The 22,671-nt window shown below is 44.1% G+C and overlaps 3 protein-coding genes across 3 annotated transcripts; 1 reads left to right on the forward strand and 2 right to left on the reverse strand.

The window, feature by feature from the left end:
- Nucleotides 1-343: 343 nt before the first annotated feature.
- On the reverse strand, nt 344-2,034 carry LOC139382975 (CD59B glycoprotein-like). The gene is made up of 3 exons (XM_071127257.1): nt 1,849-2,034; nt 827-928; nt 344-689 (listed from the first exon to the last, which is right to left on the reverse strand). The coding sequence occupies exons 1-3, from the start codon at nt 1,901-1,903 to the stop codon at nt 604-606; spliced, it is 243 nt and encodes an 80-aa protein (XP_070983358.1). The 5' UTR covers nt 1,904-2,034; the 3' UTR covers nt 344-603.
- A 2,634-nt stretch (nt 2,035-4,668) lies between these two features.
- On the forward strand, nt 4,669-18,239 carry LOC139382303 (V-set and transmembrane domain-containing protein 5-like). The gene is made up of 4 exons (XM_071126190.1): nt 4,669-4,960; nt 14,988-15,314; nt 15,568-15,711; nt 15,832-18,239. Exons 1-4 carry the CDS (start codon nt 4,885-4,887, stop codon nt 15,861-15,863), a joined length of 579 nt encoding a protein of 192 aa, XP_070982291.1. The 5' UTR covers nt 4,669-4,884; the 3' UTR covers nt 15,864-18,239.
- On the reverse strand, nt 16,103-22,087 carry LOC139382302 (mediator of RNA polymerase II transcription subunit 17). Its single transcript, XM_071126189.1, has 12 exons — nt 22,035-22,087; nt 21,391-21,655; nt 20,179-20,342; nt 19,665-19,884; nt 19,402-19,538; nt 19,081-19,315; nt 18,695-18,825; nt 18,285-18,469; nt 17,915-18,052; nt 17,095-17,212; nt 16,675-16,834; nt 16,103-16,519 (listed from the first exon to the last, which is right to left on the reverse strand). Exons 2-12 carry the CDS (start codon nt 21,629-21,631, stop codon nt 16,311-16,313), a joined length of 1,938 nt encoding a protein of 645 aa, XP_070982290.1. The 5' UTR covers nt 21,632-21,655; nt 22,035-22,087; the 3' UTR covers nt 16,103-16,310.
- Between the last annotated feature and the right edge of the window lie 584 nt (nt 22,088-22,671).

The following is a 22,671-nucleotide window of genomic DNA, read 5'->3' on the forward strand; positions in this document are numbered from 1 at the left end:
CCCCTCATTAGAGGGATTTAGATAATCCTGCCTGCCCAGATGCATACGGCCACGACAGGCCAGCATTGTCCCCGTCTGGTGACCCACATCCCAGCAGAAGGCCATGAGCCAGCATGACCCACTCAGGAGCATCCGGAGAGAGAGGAGACTAGGAGAGGCTACACTAGAATCACAGCTCAGGCATTGGAAATCCTCATTACTGTAAAACCTCCATGTTTTATGGCATTAAGTCAAGCTTTGAAGGACAGCAGAAACAGTTGAGAGTCGTTCAAAGGGCTAGATTGTTTTGCACGACAGAAAGTAAAATATTGCCTTTTTTAAAGATTATCACAAACAATAGCACTGACTTTGCTGATAACTTCTTTATTGAGGAAAAATGTACTTACTATGACTGTGATATGGGTTGTCTCACCTAGCTATCTTGAGATTAATGCACTAACTAAGTCGCTCTGGATAAGAGTGTCTGCTAAATTACTAAAATGTAAATGTAATTCATTGAAAGGTTATAATGTATCCCATATTCTAAAGTATTTCCCACACAACATTCAACTGTATCTAAACAGAAGGTGAGTAGTCAGTGGTGATGGTTCTCCGTGGATCATGTCAGTTCTCACACAGGTCACCCTGGCAACAGTAGGCGTTGACACCCGAGACACACATCTCCTCACAGGTACGAGTCACTGTGTCCGCTGTGAAGGAAAAGAAGGAAGTAGAAAATGTTTGAGCATTTTACAGATGATTATTGCGCTCAGTTGATTAATAATACATCAATATTATTGATACAGATTGAAAGGACTGAATGAAAGAAGACAAGTGGAATATTTACCAGTCACCACAGTTCTGCAGTACATGCTCGATGGTGGACATTCTGTCACTTGCTTGCAGTCAGCATCATCCTCTTCACAGGTGTAACACCTGAGTGTGAGCACTGTGGAGAAATTCACATTTAGAGCAGAAGTGATGATAGGATTCTTAAAGTGTGGATCATCATTAGCTTATCAAAAAACAGTGGTGGAAAAAGTACCCAATTGTCATACTTGAGTAAAAGTAAAGATACCTTAACAGAAAATGACAAAAAATAAAAGTGAAAGTCATCTAGTAAAATACTACTTGAGTAAAAGTCTAAAAGTATTTGGTTTTAAATATGTTTCAGTAGCAAAAGTAAATGTAATTGCTAAAATATACTTAAGTAACAAAAGTAAAAGTAGAAATAATTTCAAATTCCTTATATTAAGCAAACCAGACGGCACAATTTTGTTGTTGATTTAATTGAGGGATAGCCAGGGGCACACTTCAACACTCATACATCATGTACAAACAAAGCATTTGTGTTTAGTGAGTCTGCCAGATAAGAGGCAGTAGATGACCAGGGATGTTCTCTTGATAAGTGTGTGAATTGGACTATTTTCCTGTCTTAAGCGTTCAAAATGTTACTGGTACTTTTGGGTGGCAGGGAAAATGTATGGAGTAAAAGTAAAGGTTTTCAAAAATATAAACAGCTAAGAAAAGTACAGATACCCCAAAAAACAACTTAAGTAGTACTTAAGTATTTTTACTTAAGTACTTTACACTACTGCAAATAAATACATTGGCATTGAGAAAGTTAGTTGTAAGTCTATCAAGAGGAGTGTGAGCATTTTCATTCCTTACTAAGTTGTTGAAGATCCTTCACTGTTATAAGATCAAACTTTTCCCCTAACAAACATAGTTCAACAACATCATGCAACGTAGGCTACATATGAATAATTTTGCCCTGGACCTGAAATTGAGTTTTTTTAAAGCACACCTCAACCAAGAGTTGCATCTATCATATTTATAAACCAGTCTATATTTATTAAGTTTGCTCACCTTGAGTGTTACAGAGCAGCACCAGCAGCACGGTTGTCAGTAGCAGGGTCCTCATGTTGTCAAGTAGTGTGAAGGAGTAATGTACAGGTACAGCGTTTGTACTGATACACCTTGCACTGTACTGAGTACTCACCTAAACAGACTAGTTTATTTCATTGTGCGCTTACATTAAATGCATTCCTTCCCCCTTCGTTTTCTAAGACAAATTCAAGCAATGCAGCGAGACAAGGAGGAGGAGCAACTTCAGTGGAGGGACTGGTGAAGTGTTTTTTCAGTCCTCTCTATGTTCTAAGAATGCATTCTTGCCAGTGAATCTGGCATCAGCATCTGGGCATGCAAATCAGACAATAGAGTGTTGTCCCCATTGCTGGGAAATAACCAGGAAATAACCTGGTTAAATAACCTAACCAGTTGGACTGCATTCTTTCATTACAGTCCAAACAACTAAATGAATAGAACTTCACAAGCATAGTCCTATTCATTATCTTAAAAATGCATTACTTTCAGAAGTTTTCATATTGGTAAGCAGGGACCAACTGGGACCAGAAATGAGGCATTTCTAACACACCGGCCCATTTTTCCTCCAGATGCCCCATTATTAGCCAAATAATTATACATATGTGCAAAAACACCAACTTAGACAGGCCCATTGTGCTACAGATGCCTCATTATTAGCCAAATAATTATACATATGTGCAAAAACACCAACTTAGACAGGCCCATTGTGCTACAGATCGATCAGCCCATCTGGCATTTGCCAGAACTGCCCTATGGCCAGTCTGTGTCTGTAGGAATGTATGACACAGATGACATACAGCATTACAACCAATAGGCTCCTAAGGAATACATCTGTTTTTCAAAGACTTCATGGAAATATCTCACATAAGGTTAAGGTTTGCATGGCCTTGCTAAGACTAGTAGCTGGTAGGGAGTAAAGTTACCTTTGATGAAACCTCTTGCAACCTTCCACTCCATCTCACATTGCCTTATAGTTGCAGTTGGGTCAAGGCTGCTAGAACAACTACTACATGTTTACCTATATTTAATTGGGGTGGCAGGTACCCTAGTGGTTGGAGCGTTGCTGGATCGAATCCCCGAGCTGACAAGGTAAAAATATGTTGTTCTGCTCCTGAACAAGCCAGTTAACCCAATGTACCCCGGTAGGCTGTCATTGTAAATAAGAATTTGTTCTTAACTGACTTGTCTAGTTAAATAAAGGTTAAATAAAAATTTAAATGAAATTGAAGGGACCCAAAATGCCCTTTGAAACCAAATCACTTTACAGCACATCACATGCTGATTTGTGTGGAACTGAGTAGAGTGGCAAGTGGTTAACGGCGCCACCTTCAGGTCAAATATAGTAATGTTGGCATTATGTTCAATAACGCCAGCTCTCTTGTTTACCAGTCAAGGTTACGTCCTCACCAGGGGAGAACTACTGCCCACTCTCATTGAAGCCATGTGAGTTCAAGGCCGATTTAAAAATCCCGGTACTGCAGGCATTGTTAGCAGAAAAGAGGACACCGCCATTATAGTGAATTGAAAAATGTGAATCTTCATGTACCTCCGCAATGGTTCGTTGGACAAAGTTAATGGGGAAATGAATGGCATTTTTGTAGGGGTTTTGGATAAACACCGAAAATAAGGTCTGTGGTAAACACAGGTTTTTTTCTATGAGATAATCTTCATCAGCTACACAACATTTTGTGAATTTTTAAGCATTTGTGTAATTTAAAAAGCACATAAAGACTTCATAATTTATAAAGATCATGTTAACTAACTGATATTATCTCATAGTACAAAACATATAAGATCTCCTAAGCCTGTGTTTACCACATACCTTCTCAACGTTTATCTCAAAACCCTATTCTTTCCCCATAGGATGGCTGAATGAACCAGAGATAACTAATTTCCGGGCTTTAGGACTACAAGCTGACGAGCTCTATTGATTCTTCACATAGGAATGAATGGTGTCGATGGCTTTGTCCAATCATATGCAGTCCTTGGTCCTCACCCCAAAAGTAGACAGGTCTACAGATATATGATCTTAATTTGACCAGATTCTCACAGCAGATTATAATTAATGGACAGTTTTGTAGGTCAAAAAAAAAATGTTTAAGTGGAAATTACAAATTTAAGATGCCTTTTTAAACTTTGAATACACTACATGTTTGTATTTCCTGCAATGCAAATTAAGATCCTACTTCTGTACATTGATTGGGAGTGGTTGAATAAGTGACACAAAAACCACGACTCATCTAATCCAATTCATGCATAATACAGTGTTACACCAAAACCCTTTAGATAGGAGAAAGCTGTCAGTCTGCTGACTGCAGACTAAAACAGAAGGATCACAGTTCTTACATTGATCCTTGACTAAACAAAGCACATTTTGAGGAAAGAAAATACTTAGTATTCTAAGCTATTGCAACAGTGACCAGGCGGCCAATAGGCAAAGACGATTTGTAATTTAACTATTCAACTTTTATTCATGTGGTCATCATAGAGAGGTGCAGTCCTCTTAGAATAGATCTATGAATAGACACTCCTTCCTGTCTGGCCTGCTCAGCAAGGTGTGTCCAAACTCGAATACCAGTTATTCATCCCACGGTGGTGCGTACAGGGAGACAGTACAGGGTGGCAGTACAGGTGTGTCTCTGTGTGTGTGTGTGTTTCTGCATGAGTGTGTGTCTGCATGTGTGTTTACTCTGTTATTGCCTCCCTCCCTCCATCTCTCTCCCTCTCTCTCTCTCTCTCTCCCTCTCTGTCTTTCTCTCTGTGTTAGTTTGAATGTATACACAGTAATCTCCTCCTGATCCTGTCTGATAGGTGAGCAGCTTAGGTAGCTAGAGAGCACAGAACTGAGAAGGACAGAAGATAACATCCCCAACAAACATTAACAATACACAGAATAAAAAGGGAGGAGAAACACAGGAAAGAATGGATTTTCAGAGAAGAGTAAAGCGAATGCTCCAGAATGCGGAATGACCCAGTAGACACTCCGTACTGGTGAGAATATATGGACCTGGGGATCTAATGTGGCCTTTGAGGCTCTGGGACGCACAGGAAGTCGCTCTTTTCCTCAGCCTCACATTGTATGTGTGCCACCTAGGTATGTATCCTACCCATACATGGAAACACTTCTGTCAGCATGTATTCATATATGGAAATACTGATTTGAAAGTGTTTAAATATGTGAGTACTTGCGTGTTTAAGGGCATGCCTATGTTTGCCTCAGAGTGTATGATGTATGCCAATCACTTGCAGAAGAAACTTTCTTCTGGTATCAATTGACTAACTCTGAGTATTCTCCAACATTTGCTCTGATGTGGTTTGTACCGGTGTATCAGAATAATAGTACAGTTAGACACATAGTGGTTTGTTAATTCACCAAAACTTCGATATGGAATGATGGTTTCAAGACATTCTTCTGGCAGCCAAATGTTTCTCTGTCATTCTTTCCACGCTGTAACAAAATTATTTGTGCATGCTTCATCTTGAGTGCACGCTTCATCTTGTGTACACACACACCTTTAGTTGGACTGGTGTGTCTGAGTCAGTAATTCACATTAATTGCAACACATCTTACATGATAAAACAACCGAAAGCAGGTAGCCATGTGGGTAATTCAAAACCCATCAATCAATCAATCAAATGTATTTATAAAGCCCTTTTTACATCAGCAGAGTGCTTATACTGAAACCCAGCCTAAAACTCAAAAAAGCAAGCAATGCAGATGTAGAAGCACGGTGGATAGGAAAAACTCCCTAGAAAGGCAGGAACCTAGGAAGAAACCTAGAGAAGAACCAGGCTCTAAGGAGTGGCCAGTCCTCTTCTGGCTGTGAACGGTGCAGATTTTAAGAGTACGTGGCCATTTAGACCATATTGGTCTTCAAGATGTTCAAACTTTCATAGATGACCAGAAGGGTCAAATAATCACAGTGGTTATAGAGGTTGCAACAGGTCAGCACCTCAGAAGTAAATGTCAGTTGGCTTTTCATAGCCAAGCATTCAGAGGTCGAAAAAGGAGGTGCGGTAGAGAGAGAGAGAGAGAGAGAGAGAGAGAGAGAGAGAGAGAGAGAGAGAGAGAGAGAGAGAGAGAGAGAGAGAGAGAGAGAGAGAGAGAGAGAGGGAGAGGGAGAGGGAGAGGGAGAGGGAGAGGGAGGGTCGAAACAGCAGGTCCAGGACAAGGTACCACGTCCGGTGAACAGGTCAGGGTTCCATAGCAGCAGGCAGAACAGCAGAAATGAAGATCTCCCCCACCTCACGAGCCTGAGTGGGCGCAAAACCTGACAATTTGAGTATAGCAAAAAAGCACCGGCACGACGTGATGCACCCCTCATAGGGATGGCATGAGAGAGCACTAGCAAGTCAGTGACTCAGCCCCCGTAGAATGGTAAGAGACAGAGAATCCCAGTGGAGAGAGGGGAGCCGGCCAGGCAGAGACAGCAAGGGTGGTTCATCACTCCAGTGCTTTGCAGTTCACCTTTGCACCCCTGAGCCAGACTATACTCAGTCATATGACCTACTGAAGAGATGAGTCTTCAGAAAAACTTAAAGGTCAAGACCAAGTCTGTCTCTCTCACATAGATAGGCAGACCATTCCTGCCTCCAGCTGTTTGCTTAATTATTCTAGGAACAATAAGGAGGCCTACATGACCGTGGGGTACGTGTATGTAATGCTTTGTAGGTTAGCAGTAAAACCTTGAAATCAGCCCTAGCCTTAACAGTCAAGATTCTAGCGGCTGTATTTAGCACTAGCTGAAGTTGATTTAGTGCTTTATCCGGGTAGCCAGGGATTGGAGCTTTGCAGAATTCTAATCTCGATGTGACAAAAGCATGGATTGGCATTTCTGCGTAATTTTCTGACAAAAAGTAAAAGATGTTTGCAATGTTTTGAAGATGGAAAAAAGCTGCTCTTGGTCCTTTACAGTTTTATTTATTTATTTGAATTTTACCCCCTTTTCTCCCCAATTTCATGGTATCCAATTGTTAGTAATTACTATCTTGTCTCATCGCTACAACTCCCGTACGGGCTCGGGAGAGACGAAGGTTGAAAGCCATGCGTCCTCTGAAACACAACCCAACCAAGCCGCACTGCTTCTTAACACAGCGCGCATCCAACCCGGAAGCCAGCCGCACCAATGTGTCGGAGGAAACACTGTGCACCTAGCGACCTGGTTATCATGCACTGTGCCCAGCCTGCCACAGGAGTCGCTAGTGTGCAATGAGACAAGGATATCCCTACCGGCCAAACCCTCCCTAACCCAGGCGACGCTATGCCAATTGCGGGTCGACCCACAGATCTCCAGGTCACAGCCGACTGCGACAGAGCCTGGGCGCAAACACAGAGTCTCTGGAGGCACAGCTAGCACTGCGATGCAGTGCCCTAGACCACTGCGCCACCCGGGAGGCCCTCCCAGTTTTATTTTGATACAACTGTACAACCATTGAGATGAATTGTCAGATCAAACAGAAGATCTCTTTGTTTCTTGAGACCTAGAGCTAGCATCTCTATTTTGTCCAAGTTTAAAAGTAAAAACTTCCATATGTCTGAAACACAGGTTTTCAAGGTAGGCAATTTTGGGGATTCACCATGTTTCATCAAAGTGTCATCTGCATAGCAGGGAAAGTTAACATTGTGTTTCCGAATGACATCCCTAAGAGGTATACACTGAGTGTCCCAAACATTAGGAACACCTGCTCTTTCCATGACAGGTGAATCCAGGTGAAAGCTATTATCCCTTATTGATGTCACTTGTGAAATCCACTTCAATCAGTGTAGACGGGGAGGAGACAGGTTAAAGAAGGACTTTTAAGCCTTGAGACAATTGAGACATGGATTGTGTATGTGTGCCATTCAGAAGTTGAATGGGCAAGACAAAAGTTTATGTGCCTTTAAACGGGGTATGGTAGTAGGTGCCAGGCGCACTGGTTTGAATGTGTCAAGAACTGCAATGCTGCTGGGTCTTCATGCTCAACAGTCTCCCGTGTGTATCAAGAATGGTCCACCACCCAAAGAACATCCAGCCGACTTGACACAACTGTGGGAAGCATTTGAGTCAACATGGGCCAGCATCCCTGTGGAAGGCTTTCGTAGAGTCCATGCACTGATGAATTGAGGCTGTTCTGAGGGGAAAAGAGGGTGCAACTCAATATTAGGAAGGTTTTCCTAATGTTTTATACACTCAGAGAAAACAGTAGTGGTTCTTAAATGGAACTTTGAGCAACACCGAAACCATCCACATAAACGAACTGATATCTTCCTGTCAGATAAGATCTAAAGCAGGCAAGAACTTGTCCGAGTATCCAAGCTAGTTGGAAGAATTCCAATTTGGTGGAGAGCTATTTGCTTTCCAATTTTCTGGAAGCTTGCTTCAGGGCTTGGGTATTTTCTGTATATCAGGGAGCTAGTTTCTTGTGACAAATGTTTTTGTTTTTAGCAGTGTAACGGCATCTCAAATCAAAACAAATCAAAGTTTATTTGTCACGTGCGCCGAATCCAACAGGTGTAGACCTTACAGTGAAATGCTTACTTACAGGCTCTAAACAATGGTGCGAATAAAGGTACAGTATATGTGTGTGTGTGTAGGTAAGTATAGAAATAAAACAGCAGTAAAAATACATTTGAAAAAAGAGTAGCAAGCTAGATACAGACACCTGTTAGTCAGGCTTATTGAGGTAGTATGTACATGTAGATATCGTTAAAGTGACTATGCATATATGATGAACAGAGAGTAGCAGAAGCGTAAAAGGAGGGGTTGGCGGGTTGTGGGACACAATGCAGATAGCCCAGTTAGCCAACATGCGGGAGCACTGGTTGGCCGGGCCATTTAGGTAGTATGTACATGAATGTATAGTTAAAGTGACTATGCATATAAGATAAACAGAGAGTAGCAGCAGCATAAAAGGGGGTTTGGGGGAGTCACACAATGCAAATAGTCCGGGTAACGATTTGGTTACCTGTTCAGGAGTCTTATGGCTTGGGGGTAAAAACTGTTGAGAAGCCTTTTTGTCCTAGATTTGGCACTCCGGCACCGCTTGCCATGCGGTAGTAGAGAGAACAGTCTATGACTGGGGTGGCTGGGGTCTTTGACAATTTTTAGAGCCTTCCTCTGACACCGCCTGGTGTAGAAGTCCTGGATGGCAGGCAGCTTTGCCCTGGTGATGTACTGGGCCGTAGGCACTACCCTCTGAAGTGCCTTGCGGTCGGAGACCGAGCAATTGCCGTACCAGGCAGTGATGCAACCTGTCAGGATGCTCTCGATGTTGCAGCTGTAGAATCTTTTGAGGGACCCATGCCAAATCTTTTTAGTTTCCTGAGGGGGAATAGGCTTTGTCGTGCCCTCTTCATGACTGTCTAGGTGTGTTTGGACCAATCTAGTTTGTTGTTGATGTGGACACCAAGGAATTTGAAGCTCTCAACCTGCTCCACTACAGCCCCGTCGATGAGAATGGGGACGTGCTCGGTGCTCCTTTTCCTGTAGTCCACAATCATCTCCTTAGTCTTGGTTACATTGAGGGATAGGTTGTTGTTCTGGCACCACCCGGCCAGGTCTCTGACCTCCTCCCTATAGGCTGTCTCATCGTTGTCGGTGATGAGGCCTACCACTGTTATGTCGTCAGCAAACTTAATGATGGTATTGGAGTCGTGCCTGGCCATGCAGTCGTGGGTGAACAGGGAGTACAGGAGAGGACTGAGCACGCACCCCTGGGGAGCTCCAGTGTTGAGGATCAGCGTGGCAGATGTGTTGCTACCTACCCTCACCACCTGGTGGCGGCCTGTCAGGAAGTCCAGGGTCCAGTTGCAGAGGGAGGTGTTTAGTCCCAGGATCCTTAGCTTGGTGATGAACTTTGAGGGTACTATGGTGTTGAACGCTGAGCTGTAGTCAATGAACAGCATTCTCACATAGGTGTTTCTTTTGTCCAGGTGGGATAGGGCAGTGTGGAGTGCAATAGAGATTGCATCATCTGTGGATCTGTTTGGGCGGTATGCAAATTGGAGTGGGTTTCTGGGATAATGGTGTTGATGTGAGCGATTACCAGCCTTTCAAAGCACTTCATGGCTACGGACGTGAGTGCTACGGGCCTGTAGTCATTTAGGCAGGTTGCCTTTGTGTTCTTGGGCACAGGAGAGGGTATTACGCAAGGTTAAGTTTCGATCCTTGGTTAGGTGGTTAACTGATTTTTGTACTCTGGCGTCCTTGGGTAGGTGGAAGGAGTCTGGAAGGGCATTTAGGAATCTTTGCGTTGTCCGAAAATGTATAGCAAGGGTTTTAATAATCCTTGGTTGTGGTCTGAGCTAAATATTTGTTGCGATTGCAAACCTAATAAAATGCTGGTCCTATAGTCCAGGATTATGAGGAAAAACTTTTAGATCCACAATATCTATTCCATGGGACAAAACTAAATCAAGGGTATGATTGACAATGCGTAGGTCCGAAGACATGTTGGACAAAACCCACTGAGTCGATGATGGCTCAAAAGCCTTTTGGAGTGGGTCTGTGGACTTCTCCATGTGAATATTGAAGTCACAAAAAATGTGAACATTATCTGCCATGACTACAATGTCCGATAGGAATTCAGGGAACTCGGTGAGGAATGCTGTATACGGCCCAGAAGGTCTGTAAACAGTAGCTATGAAAAGTGATTAAGAATGCTGCATAGACTTTTTTTTGTAAATTGAAATTTGCTTTCATAAATGTTAGCAACACCTCCACCTTTGCAGGATGCTCAGGGGATATGGTCACTAGTGTAACCAGGAGGAGAGGCCTCATTTAACACAGTAAATTCATCAAGCTTGAGCCATGTTTTAGTCGGGGCCAATCACATCATATGAATAGTGATTAGTTCATTGACTATGACTGCCTTTGAAGTGAGGGATCTAACATTAAGTAGTCCTATTTTGAGATGTGAGTTATTAACACAATCTCTTTCAATAATGACGACAGGAATGGGGGTCTTTAATCCAGTGAGATTGCTAAGGTGAATACCGCCATGTTCAGTTTTGCCCGACCTAGATCGAGGCACAGGCGGTCTCAATGGGGAAAACTGAGCTGACTACACTGACTGTGCTGGGAACAGACTCCACTAAGCTGGCAGACTGGCTAACACCATGATGCCTGCACCCATCTCATTGTGGAGCGAGAGGAGTTAGAGACCTGTCTATGATGATAGATAAGATGAGAGCACCACTCCAGTCCGTCACTCCTCAGCAGGCCAGACTTGGTCCTTGGTGGTGAGTACCAGGAAGAGGGACAGTTATGTATAAATTCTATATTTTGGGAGGGGCAGGAAACAGTTATTCTGCTGTAGAGCTCATCACTCCCCCTAACTGGGAGGGGGCCAGAGACAGTTACTCAATGCCAACACATCTTTCTAGTTAAGGTACACGCCAAAGTTTTGTTGCGCTTGGTGACCTCTGACTGTTTCATCCTAATATCGTCGGTGCCGACATTGATAACAATATCCCTATAACCTACACTCTTCAGACTAGCCTTTACGTCGGTAACCCTGCCCCCTGGTAAACAATATATGATTGCTGGATAATTATTTTTAAGTCTAATATTGCGGTTAATGGAGTCGCCAATGTGTTTTCAATTTGTCAGAGTGAATGGTGGGAGGCTTCGGCGGCTCAGACCCGGTAACGGGTGGAGGAGAGACCTGGAAAGTCTTGGGCTCTGACTCGGGCTCTGACTCCGACTCGTTGGTTGGTGGGGAAAACCAGTTGAAAGTTTCTATCGGCTGAATGAGCGACAAATGTTGAGCATGCCGACAGCATTTCTTTCCAGAAGCCATAAGCTTGTTTGGCAAGTTTCAAAGAAGACGAACTAAGAACAACCTGTTATTAAAGAGAGTGACGCAGAAGGTTCACAGTACCTGGAGGAACCTGTTCTATAGTATAATATATTTTTCAATTCCTAACATTTCTAACATCTTACTGGTCTCAAGACTGACTTGGACATGACTTAGGTTTTAGGCTTATAGGCGTGCACATCATTGACGACCTAGAATGGTCCCTTCACACAGACAGTGTGGTGAAGGAGGTGCAACAGCGCCTCTTCAACCACAGGAAGCTGAAGAATTTCGGCATGGCTCCTAAGACCCTCATGAATTTCTACACATGCACCATTAAGAGCTTCCTGTCGGGATGTATCACTGCCTGGTACAGCAATTGCACCATTCGCAACCGCAGGGCTCTCCAGAGGTTGGAACGGTCAGACCAACACATCATCGGGGGCAAACGGCATGCCCTCCAGGGCATCTACAGCACCTTGTGTCACAGGAAGGCCATCAAGGACCTCAGCCATAAGCCATGGCTATTTTACCCACTACTATCTAGAAGGTGAAGACAGTGCAAAAGCTGGGACCGAGAGACTGATAAAACTGCTTTTATCTCCAGGTCATCACTAGCCATCCTTCGCCCAGCACCCTGCCCTGAACCTCACTGTTACTAGCAGGCTACCTGGTACACTAACCTGCACCTTATAAAATTGCATTAAATAATGTTTACATACTGTACTGTTTTTCCCACTTTATAGGTACATTGCATTCGGAAAGTATTCAGACCCCTTGGCTCTTTCCACATTTTGCTACATTTTGCCTTATTCTAAAATGGATGGGAAATTTTTTTTCCTCATCAATCTACACATAATAACCCATTGCTCTCTGAGGATGTGTTGGTACCATTCTTTATTCATGGCTGTGTTCTTAGGGAAAATTGTGAGTGAGCCCACTCCCTTGGCTGAGAAGCAACCCCACACATGAATGGTCTCAGGATGCTTTACTGTTGGCATGACACAGGACTGATGGTAGCGCTCACCTTGTCTTCTCCGGACTAGCTTTTTCCAGGTGACCCAAACAATCGGAAAGGGAATTCATCAGAGAAAATTACTGTACCCCAGTCCTCAGTAGTCCAATCCCTGTACCTTTTGCAGAATATCAATCTGTCCCTGATGTTTTTCCTGGAGATAAGTGGCTTCTTTGCTGCCCTTCTTGATATCAGGCCATCCTCAAAATGTCTTCGCCTAACTGTGCGTGCAGATTCACTGCCTGCTGCCATTCCTGAGCAAGCTCTGTACTGGTGGTGCCCCGATCCCGTAGCGGAATCACCTTTAGGAGACGGTCCTGGAACTTGCTGGACTTTCTTGGGAGCCCTGAAGCCTTCTTCACAACAATTGAACCGCTCTCCTTGAAGTTCTTGATGATCTGATAAATGGTTGATTTAGGTGCAATCTTACTGGCAGCAATATCCTTGCCTGTGAAGCCCTTTTTGTGCAAAGCAATGATGACGGCACGTGTTTCCTTGCAGGTAAACATGGTTGACAGAGGAAGAACAATAATTCCAAGCACCACCCTCCTTTGGAAGCTTACAGTCTGTTATTCGAATTCAATCAGCATGACAGAGGGATCTCCAGCCTTGTCCTCATCAACACTCACACCTGTGTTAACGAGAGAATCACTGACATGATGTCAGCTGGTCCTTTTGTGGCAGGGCTGAAATGCAGTGGAAATGTTTTTTTGGAGATTCAAAAAAAAAAAGAGAAAGGGGCAATTAATTGCAATTCATCTGATCACTCTTCATAACATTCTGGAGTATATGCAGATTGCCATCATACAAACTGAGGCAGCAGACTTTGTGAAAATAAATATTGTGTCATTCTCAAAACTTTTGGCCACGACTGTACATATGAGATGAGTAATGCAAAATATGTAAACATTATTAAAGTGACTAGTGTTACAATTATTAAAGTGGCCAGTGATTTCAAGGGCAGCAACCTCTACTTTGCTAGTGATGGCTATTTAACAGTCTGATGGCCTTGAGACAGAAGCTGTTTTTCAGTCTCTCTTGTACTGACCTAGCCTTCTGGATGATAACAGGGTGAACAGGCAGTGGCTTGTGTGGTGGTTGTCCTTGATGATCTTTTTGGCATTCCTGTGACATCGGATGCCGTAGGTGTCCTGGAGGGCAGGTAGTTTGCGATGGGCAGTCCGCACCACCCTCTGCCTGCAATGGCAGGCAGTGCAGTTTCCATACCAGGCGGTGACAGCCCGACAGGATGCTCTCAATTGTGCATCTGTAAAAGTTTTTGAGGGTTTTAGGTGCAAAGCCAAATTTCTTCAGCCTCCTGAGGTTAAAAAGGCACTGTTGCGCCTCCTTCGGCACACTGACTCTGCTGTTTCCTGAAGTCCACGATCATCTCCTTTGTTTTGTTGATGTTGGGGGAGAGGTTATTTACCTGGTACCACACCTCCTCGATGTCTCGTCATTGTTGGTAATCAAGCCTACTACTGTTGTGACGTCTGCAAACTTGATGATTGAGTTGGAGGCGTGCGTGGTCACGCGGTCATGGGTGAACAGGGAGTACAGGAGGGGGCTAAGCATGCATTCTTGTGGGGCCCCATTGTTGAGGATCAGCGAAGTGGAGGTGTTGTTTCCTACCTTCACCACCCAGGGGCGTCCTGTCAGGAATTCCAGGACCCAGTTTCACAGGGCGGGGTTCAGACCCAGGTCCTTAAGCTTAATGATATACTTGGAGGGTACTATGGTGGGGTGGCAGAGTAGCCTAGTGGTAAGATTGTTGGACTAGTAACCAGAAGGTTGCAAGTTCAAACCCCTGAGCTGACAAGGTACAAATCTGTTATTCTGCCCCTGAACAGGCAGTTAACCCACTGTTCCTAGGCCGTCATTGAAAATAAGAATTTGTTCTTAACTGACTTGCCTAGTTAAATAAAGGTAAAATAAAAAAATGGTGTTGAATGCTGAGCAATGAACAACATTCTTAAATAGGTTTTCCTCTTGTCCAGATGGGATAGGGCAGTGCGATGGTGGATCTATTGGGGCGAATTTTAGTGGGTCTAGGGTGTCAGGTAAGGTAGAGGTGTATATGATCCTTGACTCGTCTCTCAAAGCACATCATGATGACAGCAACCCCATCAGTATGAAATAGGCCAATATAAATGTAAAAGTCTGTGTTTGGAATAATATGTTCAATAACACATCAGTGTGTGGGTCATAATATGTTGATTTATCTGATTCTAAAATACAAATCATATATATCAAGTTATCTCTATCATACATTAACCAGCACTGTTCCTCTCTTTCCCTTCCTCCCTCCACTATGTCCTTCCTCTGGCAGCTGGAGCCATCTCCATACGGTCTCCTCAGCAGAGTCTGACCAGGCCTGTCCAACAGGATGTATTGTTCTCTGTGGACATCTCCTGTGTTGGGACTCCCACCATACAGTGGACCTTTATGTCTGGCAGGGTGAGCAGAGACATTGGGGCGTGGCAACCTGGTGGGTATACCAATGTATCAGAGGACTATATGGACAGAGTCCACACATACACTAATGGATCTATGGGACTGTCGGACCTACGTATTCAGGACGCCGGCTTCTACGTGATCACTGTGACTGAACTGTCCGGGAGCAGCAAAGATGAAGGATTTGTCTTGAAGGTGGAAGGTGAGTGAATAGTGGGCGCAGGCCTGTATCACAATGTGGCATTTTGCTTTAGGCTACAGTGTTAGTGTTTCATCATAGCTGACATGTACAAGAACCCCTATATGGAACTGTTTTCCTCTCAGTCCTGGAGACGGTTTCTGTAGCGGCCTTATGGTGTTAATGAACAGTATCTTTACAAGTAGTTCAGTACAAGTGACCTTCATTTCTGAGTAAGCTAGTTAGTGGAAGTGAGAATGAACATGGTGTGTTGTAGAGGTTCTGTATGAGGACCTCCAGTACCTGGCAGTGTTTGCTGTAGGGCTGGCCTCCCTGGCTGGCTTCCTCATGGTCTCCATGTGGCTCATGGACAAAGCCTACTGCCGGATCAAGGCATGGAGAAAGAGGCAGCAGATGCCAGGTAAATTATTTTAGAATGCTTTTTGGTGTAATAGATACATTTAGTAATTCAACGACTCGTTTAATTGTTCTTGTGTGTACTTGGTTTGTGTGTCATTGAATCTCCTGTTTTTCTCTCCAGAGAATGATGTAACGGACCTGCAACCTCTCTGATATGAAGATCTATGAGACAGCCAGATGACACTGCCCAACAACCAATCTGAGCTAAAATTAAAGACTCATGTTAAGCGTCCACAGCATGTAAATATGACCAGTTTACTGATTCCAGGAACAGATGAAGGATTGTCAACCTTATGTGCCTCAAGACTAGCTGCATGTATGATTTTACTGTACACACAACAGCTGATATTAGTCCATGCTATTTTATGTAAGGAAACACACTGACAAGCGGAAACAAATAATATATTTATTTTCACAGCTGAGTTTTTCTTACTGTAACAACATTTGAAATATATATTTTTTACATCGACACGGGTAAGTCAAATGTCCAAGCAATTATACTAACATCAATGCATGATTTCAACAAAAGTGGACCAAGTTTGTTTTCTATGTGCTGAATCCTATCAGAGACAGCAAGAGAGAGTGTGATAGTGGCCAGACCTAAGGACAGGGGGTGAGGGCAGCCATGAGAAGCTCCATCTTGTAGACAAAGTTGCGTCCCTCCATCTTACTCCAGTGGACCTCCTTGTAGGGCCCTCGCAGGTGGTTCCACTTCCCATCCTGGATGACGTCAGACTTGGGCAGCTCCTTGCTCTGGCTGCGTGGGAACTGGACCAGGACCTTACAGCCACTCTCTGGACCATTACGCACTGGAGAAGATGCATCACATTCATTTGGACAAATGTTACCATTATCTTATACATTTCAGTCATTCCAATCATTATATTAGTTTTCAGACTAAATTAGTTGTTTAAGGTGTATAACATCCAATATGCCAGATTGATTGATTGATTGAAGGCGGTACCTGAGATGGCGTATTCCCCGTTGGAGGAGGCGACGGTGATGGCCGAGGCATTACCGATGCTCTCCACAGAGCCCAGGCCCACATGGTTACTGAAGCTCAGAACATGCCAACCCATCACCTTAGCCAGCTGCTGTACCGCATGGACCTGGTGCTGAGACATCTGTAGTACCAGGGGAGAGACACAGGGGACACTGTTACTCACACTGGTTCAGACAGGCAGCTACAAAAAGGCTACATCAATACTTTGAAATTGATTTGAATAAAAGTTTCCCTGGATCAAAAAGCCAAGTGAAGAACTAGGTCTAGCAAATGTTATGCACTTTAGAATATATAGCTGGCTTCTAGCTATACTTGAGTGTAATACAGGGTACATAAACAGCAGTTGGCGGTGATGTGACAGCAGTCAGTGTGTCCCTTGACCTGGGAGAGAAGGAAGTCCTGCAGCTCCTGTTCCTGGTGAGAGAGTGTGATGACACGGCCGTCCCTGTGCACCACTCGTATCTGCTCAACCCCTATGTTCAGCTGCAGCTGGATAGACCTGCACACACCCACACAGAAGGTCATGGAACATTCTTTCTCCATGGTCAAAGTTTATTGCTAGACAATACTTTTTATTTCTACCGAATGTTGAAAAAGCTGAATAATTGCCCAATTAAATTGGTGGTAATTCATTAAGGTGAAACCTCTTCTTCTGTTATTCCAGCAAGGAACCTAACTTTTCCCCCTTTAATTTATTCTCACCGTATATTGAGGCCGTTTTACAACCGGCCGTGATTTGGAGTCCCATAGGACGGCGCACCATTGGCCCAGCGTCAGCTAGGTTTGGCCGGTGTAGGCCGTCATTGTAAATAAGATATTTTTCTTAACCAACTTGCCTAGAAGATATGTTGACACTTTCTGGCCCAGAAGTATATTCTCTAAACACTGTCCCTTAAACCATGTAGAAAGAGTACTCTCTGCCTCTGTTGCTCTGGCCTAGCCAATCCTCCTGGCTTTAACAGTACTCTGCCTCTGTTGCTCTGGCCTAGCCAGTCCTCCTGGCTTTAACAGCACTCTGCCTCTGTTGCTCTGGCCTAGCCAGTCCTCCTGGCTTTAACAGTACTCTGCCTCTGTTGCTCTGGCCTAGCCAGTCCTCCTGGCTTTAACAGTACTATGCCTCTGTTGCTCTGGCCTAGCCAGTCCTCCTGGCTTTAACAGTACTCTGCCTCTGTTGCTCTGGCTTGGCTCCTGCTCCACTTACTTGCAGATCTGCTCGTAACCCTGGGAGGTGATGAGGACTTTGACACTGGACTCGTACACGTCGTTGATGTTGGACCAGTGGGCCTGGATCTGGGGGTCTTCTATACGGCTGGCCAGGCTGTCGATGGTCCGCGCCGTCCTGAAACAGACACGAGTGGTGGACTTGCAGTCAATGTTGATTTGCTGTCCTGTAAAATTTTTATTCAGTAACATATTGTTTCATTGTGCAAACATTTTCATGATTTGTGTTTTGACAAAAAAAGATAAGGGGTGCTTTGAGTGAAACAACAAGCCTGACAAAATAATATTATTAAAAAATAAAACAGTATGACAGTATGAGCTTATCATTGATGTGGTGTTTTTGTGCCTACCTGCTGCGTAGGAAGATGTGTTTGGCCTGTTTGATGATCTTCTCCAGTAGGCCCTCATTCTGCTGCAGGTTGGAGATCTCAGCCTTGTCATAGGCCATGGGCCCTGCCATACGCTGCCTTTTGTGGCCAAAGGGGGCACTAGCCGGATGGGGCATCACTATCGAACTCAGGGTCTGCTTGTGGAACTGTGGGTGGGAAGGGCGGGGCATTTATATTGATCAATATGTATCACAGTTCACACAATCAGCATTGATACACACATGTGCATATGTACAAGATGAAATAAAACAAGGGGGGCTTAGTTTGGTCAGTATCTGTCTGAGTACGTCTTTGGTCAACAATATAATTACTAGATGGCCAGGTTCAATTTAGTTCCAGAATTCTCCACCCAGAAAGACTGGCGGACCCACCTCTCTCATGAGTTGGTGCAGGTTGTGTTCTAAAACGTAGAGGTGGTCGTCGGGTTTAGGTTTCTCTGGTGACGCCCTCTGGTTCTTCTTCTCTCCAGTGGAGTGACACAGAGAAATGGACAACTGGAGACCTGCAGGGAGGCTAGACAACCTTAATAGTGGTGTAATACAGAAATCTCTTAAGAGTAGGACTCTGCACAGCTGACGAGGGGTGAATAACAGCAAAATAACAGCTACTGCATCTCTGGACACTTAGAACGCACTACTCCAGGTAACAGACAACAACAAAAAAAAAACATTGATTTTGCAAAATGCATGGTTTCATGGAGTATTAATTTTCCATAGGCTACAATAACTCTCCTAAAAGCATTGTGAAGTGTCCTCACCTGGGAAGGGTTGAGAAATGATCTGGTTCTTGACAACGATGTGGGGGATCTGGGACTTGATCTGAACCGCCTCCCGGGACAGCTGGGCAAAAATTTCCTTACAGAGCAGCACATTCTGGGCAGCTTCCAGCTTCACATGCCACGGCTGAGTGCCAGCTTTAGCTTTAGGCTGCCTCCTGAACAGACTCACAGTGCCTAGGTCACCTATGTCAGGGGCTTGTTTCTGGATTGAAACCTGGAAGACAACACAATGTTTGAGAGGCCAGGCCGAACATCAACATTATCACAATGAGGTATGTTCCCTGAGCAGTATCTACTCACTTTGATGTAAGCTGATCCCTCCAGATCACTGGGGATCTGGACGTTCAGTGGACAGTAATCCTCTGGGAGCTTCTTGTCCAGGTCGATGTCCGTGTTCTTTATCACCTCAAAGGTGCCGGCATGAGGAAACAAGGATCCTGCAGAGAGATACATGGCATTAGAAATTAGCTATATAATGTCATAAAAACAATGAATGTGCAGAAGGTGGTAAATACGGAAATGACACTAAATGAGACATTTGAGCAGAGTTAACGCCTCCACACCTGCGCTCCTGTAGCTGAGGTCTCCCAGGATCTTGTCTCCTACTTTGCGTAGTTTCCACTGCGAGCGGAGCCGCAGCAGCTCTGAGTTGAAGTCTCTCTGTCTCCTGTTCTCCTGGTTCTCTGCCACTGACTTGCTTAGTTTATCTGCCCCCTTCAGGAGCAGCTGAGCTGCTGTGGCCAAAGACTTCTTCTTACTGATGAGCTGGAACACCTGTGGCGTCTATAGTAAGGAGTGAGGTAGGGAGGTCAGGGGAGAGAGAGAGTGAGGTAATAGGTTCATGTCAAATAGTCCAGTGGCTTCATCTCCTTCATCTGCAGTGACCTCAAAACACAGGATAGATCAAAGTAAGCAATATGTTGGATGTGTATTGTGTACCAGGAATTAGCTTTCATTATCAGTTTAGTTATACCACGTCAGTGCAAATGAAGACAGAATGAAGAAAGAACCACTTAAGACTACTGAGATGCATTGAAAAGATTGAAGTCCTGAGTAAAGCCACTTAGCTAGGCCTACCTTTCCAGCTGAGGGGTCCTGGGACACTGGGTCCAGGGCCATGTACTTCTTCTCCTTGACAACGCTGAGGACGTCGTATAGCACACACATCTCTGTCAGGGAGCTGCGGAGGTTGTTACGCACAGAGTCCCAGGGCCACAAGGACGGCTGGAACTTCACTGTGGCTGGAAGGAGGAGGAGCAAGTATCAATCAACCATTCTGTTCAGATCAACTCCCTACAGAGCTCTTAATAGAAATCATAAGTGTTACTTCAGATTTGGGCCGGGTACATACCAGTATTGCGATACTCATTAGTATCGTGGCAAGGAAACAAAACACGAAGCGGATTTAACTTTTTAGGAAAACAGACCTAATGTTGGAAACAAATGTCAATGTTGTCATCCAGTCATATTTATTTATTTTCCAAGCTATAGCACACAATGTTTTACAGACCGCAGGTTTTCAAAGGACCAAAGAGTTAGTTCTGCTTTGCGTTTTCATTTTTGCCATGGAAAAAATATTGTGCTATTGGCATCATTGCAGCCCTGCTACAGATGTCTATCAGATGGTCTCAGGAACACAAGGTTTTTCGATAATAACTCTCCAAGGCAGAAATAATACCTTTACAGTCAATTAATGAGGCTGGTGTAGACTGTCGTGGAAATTCAGTACTGAGAGAGATTTGGTCATTTCTTCAAACAATCATCTTTATTTAATATCAATTAATTATTGCAATAATGAGGCTGGTCGACCCCCCCCACCCTTGAGTGTTGGACCAAGTAACCTACCCTTCACACATATGCAGAGTACTTTATATTGCTGACACTAACAATGCTCAGCCATGGTTGGTTCAACCCCCCTCATGCAGACCAAAGAGCATCATAAGCCACTCTGGGTTCATCCTGTCGTTATCTGCATGTGGGTTGTTGTCTTAACCCAAACCCTGGCTTAGTTTCCTAGATGCAAAAATGATTTTGAGACAATGAGGGATTGTTCTACTCCTAAGCTATCTCTAGGAAAAACACATTATTGTCTATGCAATGCTGTCTTTAACTCATTTGTCAGCTCAAGCCATCTCTGCAGGGAACTAGAGTGGAGACCATAAAAACACAGACACTAACAGGACAGAAATATCCTCATATTTGTTAAGTATTAATATCAAACAAAATCAGGTAAATGTGTAATTTTTCTATCACAAGATAAACACGGAATGTGTCCATGGGGTGACATACCTTCATCCTCCTCTGGCTCTTGCTTCCCCCACTCCTGGGGGTCCCTGGGCTCTGTTTCCACCCCCTCTTCATCAGAGTCTGATCCCTGGCCAAAGTCGATCCTCTGGGCTAGCTTGGCCAGGTTCTGGGACATAGACAAGGGAGGGACATATGTCTCCATGCCATCCAAAGACACCTCCTGGACCTGCTTCTCGCAGGACGACTCGATGCTGACACGCACTGCTGGACCACTACCCGACATGTTGATGGCGAAGAGGAGTCCCACCTAAAGCAAAACCATTCTAATCACTACATTTTACCCACCATAACTATGATGATCACAGACCATGGGCAAGTTTAGACAAATAAGGAGCTAAAAAGACTACAGCTATCCATGTGGAAAATATAGTTGGCTAACTTAGCTAGTTGGCAATGAGTGATGCTAGGCATTGTCACATACTGTAGCTAGTTAAGTTTAGCATTGGCTAACAACAGATAGCTAGCTAAACAAAGCAAACAAGCCAGTCCGATTAGCCTAGTATAAAATCCAGCTCCCTAATGCAGATTACAATTAGATACAAGTGGAATACAATTTATGTTATACAAACGATTTTCAACAGAATGTGAGACAGATAGCTAACTAGCTATATATAAATATAGCTCACCGTTAAGAAAAGGGCGACTTTTGCAATGTCTTCTTCGTGTGTACTGTCCTGGAAACCTACCACTGGTCGTGGGCTATGCTGCCACCTACAGTGCATTTCAGTGTACAATATGGGTACGTCCCACACATACTGTGTTCAGGCAATTTTGTGTTTAATAACTGATAAAGAAAACAATTTCGTCAAGTATTTTGTTTATTAAAGGTCCAATGCAGCAGTGTTTAACTCAATATCAAATCAAAAGTCCATTTTATCTCAACAAAGAATCTATCAGCAAAGTCAGAGCTAGTAAGAGGGAAAAAAGTAAGGTGCGAGTGTTAGTTCACAAAAGGCATTTTGGGGGCAGGGTCAGGAAGGGGTGCAAGAGTGGTGCTGTGTGATTATTTAAAAGACTCTTTGAAGAGGTAGGGTTCAGATGTTTTTGGAAGAGGGGCAGGGACTCTGCTGTCTTAGCTTCAGTGGGAAGCTGGTTCCACCATTGGGGTGCCAGGAAAGAGAAGAGCTTGGACTGGACTGAGCGGGTGTGGGAGGGCTAATGAGACCAGAGGTGGCAGAGCAGGGTGTTTATAACTAAACCAAGATAGACCACAGCCTGTCGTTTCCAATGGGAACAAATGAGTCAGAATGGGCAGATCAAGCA

Source organism: Oncorhynchus clarkii, chromosome 24 (genome assembly GCF_045791955.1).
Source record: "Oncorhynchus clarkii lewisi isolate Uvic-CL-2024 chromosome 24, UVic_Ocla_1.0, whole genome shotgun sequence".
Classification (NCBI taxonomy): Eukaryota; Metazoa; Chordata; class Actinopteri; order Salmoniformes; family Salmonidae; genus Oncorhynchus; species Oncorhynchus clarkii.